The sequence below is a fragment of the Vipera ursinii genome (genome assembly GCF_947247035.1).
Source record: "Vipera ursinii genome assembly, chromosome: 10".
In the NCBI taxonomy this organism is placed as follows: Eukaryota; Metazoa; Chordata; class Lepidosauria; order Squamata; family Viperidae; genus Vipera; species Vipera ursinii.
This window is the reverse complement of record NC_139520.1, coordinates 7,487,366-7,494,120: the sequence shown is the minus strand read 5'-3', so window position 1 is coordinate 7,494,120 and position 6,755 is coordinate 7,487,366. Positions and strand designations below refer to the sequence as shown.

The 6,755-nt window shown below is 44.0% G+C and overlaps 1 protein-coding gene across 1 annotated transcript; it reads right to left on the bottom strand.

Moving 5' to 3' along the window:
- Positions 1 to 2,767: 2,767 nt before the first annotated feature.
- On the bottom strand, positions 2,768 to 3,807 carry LOC310644918 (leukotriene B4 receptor 1-like; the record flags this gene model as incomplete). The annotated part of the gene is made up of 1 exon (XM_083370252.1): positions 2,768 to 3,807. Exon 1 carries the CDS (start codon positions 3,776 to 3,778, stop codon positions 2,768 to 2,770), a length of 1,011 nt encoding a protein of 336 aa, XP_083226378.1. The 5' UTR covers positions 3,779 to 3,807.
- Positions 3,808 to 6,755: the final 2,948 nt, after the last annotated feature.

Below are 6,755 nucleotides of genomic sequence, written 5' to 3'. Positions count from 1 at the left end.
ATGTTTAAGGCACATTAAATTAAAGTTTTTGAATTACATTTGGTTCTAGTGGGATTCACGTTCAGCCAACTAGTGAGAATCCATCTCTTCAAGTTATTTTATGCCCTTCTACAATGTTACTGGATGCCAAAGGCACACGGAACGCTGTTACCTTCCCACCGTAGTGGTCCCTATTTTTCTACTTGCATTTTTACGTGCTTTCGAACTGCTAGGTTGGCAGAAGCTGGGATGAGTAACAGGCGCTCACTCTGCTATGCGGAACTCGGGATTCGACCTGCCAAACTGCCGACCTTCTGATTGATAGGCTCAGGGTCCTAACCCACTGAGCCACCGCATCCAGTCATGCTGGCCACATCCTTGGACAAGCGCTGGCTCTTCGGCTTTGAAATGGAAGTGAGCACCGGCCCCTAGAGTCGGAAACGACTAGCACGCATGTGCGGGGGAACCTTTACCTTTACCTTACAATGTTACTGATTTTATTCTGGGCTTTGTTCTTCCGCCATAACATGATGTAAAAATTTGAACAAATCACTAAATCGGAACAACTGAAAGATCCATACCCAATAACACCCATACGGCAGAGTGCAATTTAAAGGAGATAATGGTTTATTTATTAAACTTTAGCTTGATGGTCACAATCTTCAGAGGTTTACAAAAATAAAAAAATGCCAGTGCACCAAATTACAAAAGCAGACCCTACACACACACACACACACACACACACACACACACACACACCAATCCAATCCAAACAAATCACCACCCAAATAAAACCATGAGAAAAAAGAATTTCCAGTAAAATCCAACACCCAAGAAAACTGGTAAGCATCTACTGAAATTCCAAAAATGAGACCTTAACTAGTAGCCATGGGGAAAGCATTTATGGTAGCACTACCACAAACTAAGGGATGTTTGATCCATCAGGCTGTGAGTTTTCTGTTGAGCTTCTCGATCAGAAGATCAGCAGTTTGGCAGGTCGAATCCCGAGTGCCGCGTAGCAGAGTGAGCGCCTGTTACTCGTCCCAGCTTCTGCCAACCTAGCAGTTCAAAAGTACGTAAAAATGCAAGTAGAAAAATAGGGACCGCTACGGTGAGAAAGTAACAGCGTTCCGTGCGCCTTTGGCGTCTAGTCATGCCGGCCACATGACCACGGAGACGTCCTCGGACAAGCGCTGGCTCTTCAGCTTTGAAACAGAGATGAGCACCGGCCCCTAGAGTTGGAAACGACTAACATGCATGTGCGGGGGAACCTTTACCTTTTTTAATGGATGAAAAGTTATGCAACTCTGGAGGGGAAATTCAACTGTTCACTGATGCTTTGTGGCATCAATAAAGCTCTGTAGGTCAGAACAATTTGAGAAGATCCCAGACGTGATCCTAGGAAATTCCTTGGAGTTTCTTAAAATTCAAGCACACCCTCTAGCAGCCTCATTGGGGGGTAAACCATATTTGAATCAGATGAGACTAAGCTGTCCATGTTTTCCTGGTTGTGATAGTTTTCACTCCTTTCATAAAAGATTGTCCAGTAATTTGCATGAGTGAAGGGAAAGGGTGTAATCTGGAGGTTTAAATTCAAATTGAAAAATAATTATAACGCATCCCATAATTATACAATTAATCAGATAGTTCACTGGCAAATAAAATTCCCCCTGGAAAAAAGACATTATGCTGTTACACCTTGTGGGACCCAGCCCCCAAACTCGTGTTTTATTTATCACACATGCCAAACTATACGCCAGAAGATCTAATTAGCTTAAACTTCATTAATCTATAATCACCTTTTGTACAAAAAGCAGATAAGACCAATTACCTTCATTACTATACAATACAAAAATATCAACAAATCATAGAATATTGAGCAAAGTTTTTTGATTTCTCCAGCACTTGAGAAGTTGAACCAAAAGTAGGAAACACTGGGCTGGAGAAACTATCTGGATATTGTCAAGAGACATTGTCAATAACGGATCCTCCTCAGAAAAAGAATCTTTAAAGACCATCTTATTTTTATTAGTCTAAGCAGGGTCACAGTCCGAAAGTGGAGCGACAAAGCCAGAGTGCATTTAATTACTTTACGTTACATTCAGGGACGCGGTGGCTCAGTGGGTTAGGATGCTGAGCTTGTCGATCAGAAGGTTGGCAGTTTGGCAGGTGAAATCCCGAGTGCTGCATAGCAGAGTGTGTGCCTGTTACCCGTCCCAGCTTCTGCCAGCCTAGCAGTTCGAAAGCACATAAAAAATGCAAGTAGAAAAATTGGGACCACTACAGTGGGAAGGTAAGAGCATTCCATGCGCCTTTGGCATCTAGTCATGCCGGCCACATGACCACGGAGACATCCTCGGACAAGCGGTGGCTCTTCGGCTTTGAAACAGAGATGAGCACCGGCCCCTAGAGTTGGAAACGACTAGCATGCATGTGCGGGGGAACCTTTACCTTTACCTTACATTCACAAATGGCTTTGTACAGTAGTGACACCAATCACTTTGGGAGTGCATGGTTCCGTCCCTCCTTTCTGCAGATCTAAAACCTAGCAGATATTTGGAACTGTGTATTGCGCAAAACTGCACAGAATTCTACACGCAAGTAGCAGACAAATATAGAACCCGGTCTAGGGGAAAAAAAACAAGAGAAATGTGGCAGTTTTCCATATTAAAAAAAATCTGAATAGGATTTAGATGGTTGATAAGAACTCATCGAAAGCCAAGAACAGTATCTAAATTTTAGGAAAAGTCCTTGCTATGGGCTGAGGACAATTTTCCTGCCGTTGGCACTAGACTATCTCTGTGCTTGTCAAACTTTCCTCTTTTTCATCTGGAGAAGGTGTTTCCAGTTTGGACTCCTGCCTCTCCGAAGGGGCCACTTGTTCGAAGAGTTTGGACAACTTTGTAAACCTGGCATTGCTTCGAATGTTCCTAGCAGCAAAAGCGTAGAGGAGCGGGTTGATGCAACTGCTAATAAAAATAACTGCGCCCGCAATCCACGCTCCTGCCTCTGAAATCTTCTCCAAGGTTTGAGCGGTCTCTGAATTTGAGTCCTGCAGCAGAACTGAGATGATTGTTACGAGGTTGAAGAAGTGGTGGGGGAACCAACACAGACAAAAAGTCACTACCACGGATGTAATCAACTTGGCGGAGCGTCGCTTTGATGGACAAGCCATGACCCCAATTCTTTTGCCCACATAGATGTAGCAGGTGCAGATGACGGCGAAGGGAACTACGAAGCCCAAAATGCTTTCAGACAAGAGGTGGATAACCTCTTGAGAGTCAGTTGCATACTCACGAGTGGCACACTGCAGGCCCCCTACAGTGTCATCGATGGCCTGAAATGGGATGATAGCTGATCCAAGGACAATGGAGAAGAACCAGATCATGACCACCACCAGGTGGATGACCACTGTCTTCTTCCATTGTTGAAGAGCAAAGGGATGAACGACAGCCAGGAACCGCTCAATACTGAGACACATGACGAAGAAGACGCTGGCGTACAAGCTACAGTAAATAACAAACACCAGACCTTTGCAGGCGCCGATCCCAAAGAGCCACTGGTTGGCAAAAGAATAGATCCAGATTGGCAGGGTCACAAGAATCAGGAGATCAGCCACAGCCAGTTGTAGGATGAGCACAACGGTTGGAGGCTTCTTCTTCATTCGTCCACAAATGGTCCAGATGACCAAAGAATTTCCAGGGATTCCAAGGACAAAGGAAAAACTCAGGATCAGACAGATGAAAATCTTTGCCACTGACATTGGCAGGTGATCATCAATTTCTGTAGGTGGAGTCATTTTGATCTAGCCCACAGACTGGATTTATCCAGTAGTTATTCAGGGTGCATAGAGTCCTCAAAATCTAGAGCAGCAAGAGGGCTGGCCTGCCTCTTCATCAGAGTAGAAGATGACAGAAAATGCCTCAACTCTCTCTACACTGCCAGCACGTAGAGATCTTCAATCACAGTTTCACATCCTTTCTGTTTTCTGCTAAGCCTTGGTTTTCCTATTTTTGAGAGGCTAAACCACACAGCTACATCATTATTATGAAAGAAAAGGGAGATGTGTCTTAGATTTTAAAACTGAAAGCAGAAGCAGAACTCTTTGGAGAGTGACAGTCAGGAGATCATCAACAATGCAAGTTCCAGACTTAAAAATCAACAATTAATCTAAGCCAGGGCTTTTCAATCAGTGGTACCACCTGTGGTACATTGGCAACTGGCTGGTGGTACGCGACCATCCTAGAAAAGTGGTAGCAGAGGAGGGGAATGAGCTGAACCGGTGGCAGCACCGCACAAGCCTGAGCGAGAGACGGCTGGAGCTGCAGGGCTTTCAGGGCTCAGTGGAAGTGCCAGGATCAGCACCAGGATCCAGCTGGAGCTCGGCGCTGATCCTGGTGCTTCTGAGCCCAGAAGAAGCACCGATTAGCTGGAATGTTGCAGCATCTCCAGGGTCTTGTGATTTACATTCAGACGCTTGGCAACTGATTCATATTTATGACGGTCACAGTGTCCCAGGGTCATCTGAAGTGACCAAAACCTGCTGCAACCACCCAGCAGATGGGGGGAATAAAAACCAAACACCCCCCCCCACCCCCGCTGCCAATCCTCAACAGAAATGCTCAACAATGAAAACCTCGGACAGGAGGAAGAGCGTATTGGAAGAAAACCAGCGAGCCTGATCCCGAATTATAATTTTTCACCTTTTATTTTCTTTCACACTAGGTAAAAGTCTGGAAATTTCTGAGCTACTTTATGTGTAGTAGAATATTATTTATGATTTGTTTCATGGGCTTAACTTTTTAAGATCCATGTTCCCACATGAAAAAACAGCTTGCATGGTACCTGGAAAGTACATTAAAAAGAACGAAAAAGTCATGGTGAGAGAGTAACTTCCCCCAAAATTTATTACTTATTTCATTTATTTATTAAATGTATATGCCGCCCATCTCACTATCGGGTGATTCTGGCTTATGATGGTGTAAAGAAAGAGGCATCATCATCATTCTAGCCATTGTCTATCCACTGTAGGATGAAGGCCTTTTCCGCACGTTTCCAATCTTGAGTCCTTTCTTTTGCCAATTGGGCCCACGATACATGCTGATGACTTGGTTGTGCAGTGGTTAGAATTCAGTATGGCAGGCTGCTTCTGCTGATTGCCAGCTGCCAGACGTTTGATCCTGGTCAGCTCAAGGTTGACTCATCCTTCCATCCTTCTGAGGTCAGTAAAATGAGGACCCAGATGGTTGGGGGCAAATGAACTGACTCTGTAAACCGCTTAGAGAGGGCTGAAAAGCACTGTGAAGCGGTATCTAAGTCTAAGTGCTATTTGCTATTGCCCTTCCTTCTATCCATCCATCTACCCATCTGTGATGGTTAGAATGCAGGCTAATTCCGCTGACTGTCAAGAGTTCGATCCTGACCGGCTCAAGGTTGACTCAGCCTTCCATCCTTCCGAGGTCAGTAATATGAGGACCCAGATTGTTGGGGGCAAATAGGCTGACTCTGTGAACTGCTTAGAGAGGGCTGAAAAGCACCGTGAAGCGGTATCTAAGTCTATGTGCTATTGCTAGTGCTCTTGATGTCGTTGATCCGTCTTGTTTTAGGTCTCTTTCATGGACGCTTTTTATCAAGTGGGATCCATTCTACGACTGCCTTGCTCCACCTGCCATTGGTTCGTCTTGTTCTGTGATCAGCCCATTTCCATTTCCCTGAATACAAGACATTAAAACGTAAGTACGTGAAAAATACTAACAAGTTTCCCAAAGAAGTGTCCGAACTTTTGGAAATGTTTTGTTATGAAAAGCCTGTTGCGCAATATTCTGCAATGCTAATATTACAATATATTTGCCGTGCATTTCAGGTGTGGCCTGTTACACCTGTTCTTCCTGTCGCAGAGGTAGCCCAGCCAGGTTACCTTGAGCAAATATCCAGGACTTGTGGTCTCCTTTTCATGGTGTGGATATTTGCTGCCCCCTGGTGGCGACGTTAAAAAAATGGCTCATAACCAAACAAGGAAGCTGAAGTTCCAGAGCTGACCTGTACTCAAGAGATAAGGGAGGTGCAGGTACTCATCCTGTAGATACTTTGGAAAGAATGCAGAAAGGCATCTGACTGTTCTGCTTTGCTTACCTTTTTGGTGTGACGTAGGAGATGGTTAGTTGAGAGCTGGCTCAGAACTAGCTCTTTTTCTGTAGTTATTTATTTCGGCTATTTTTCAGAATACAAAATACAGACGCGGCCATTAAAAGGAGCATAAGAAGATGGGGGGGAAGAATAAGATGATAATTACTTGAGGGCAGAAAAGGAAAAAGGCATAAATGCATCTCTTTTCTATTCTTTTTTGCTTTTTTTCATTCCTTTTTTCTTCTCCCCCCCCCTTTTTTGTTTCATACACTTTTACTGTCTTGGAAAAATTCTATTAAAAATATACTTCTCTCTCTTCCCCCCACCCTCCACTACAGTGACCACCACAATGGATTCAGAAAACCACAGTTAAACCAAAGAGAAAAAAAAATAATGGAAACCAAAAAAAGAATGATATTAAAAAAGTAAATATGTTAAACTTAATAACGGACAGCGGTTTCACCATTACCGGCCTGAAAAATATTAGGCCTTTGTAGTTAATATATAGAGTGCACAGGGAAGATTGGAGATGTTTTAAAAACTGCTCTCGGGATTTGGACGGGAGAGTAGACTGGGACCCCAGATTCTGTGTGCTATTCTGGTATTACAAAAGGAAGGAAATTCTCTGCCCTCATTTCTACATTATACAG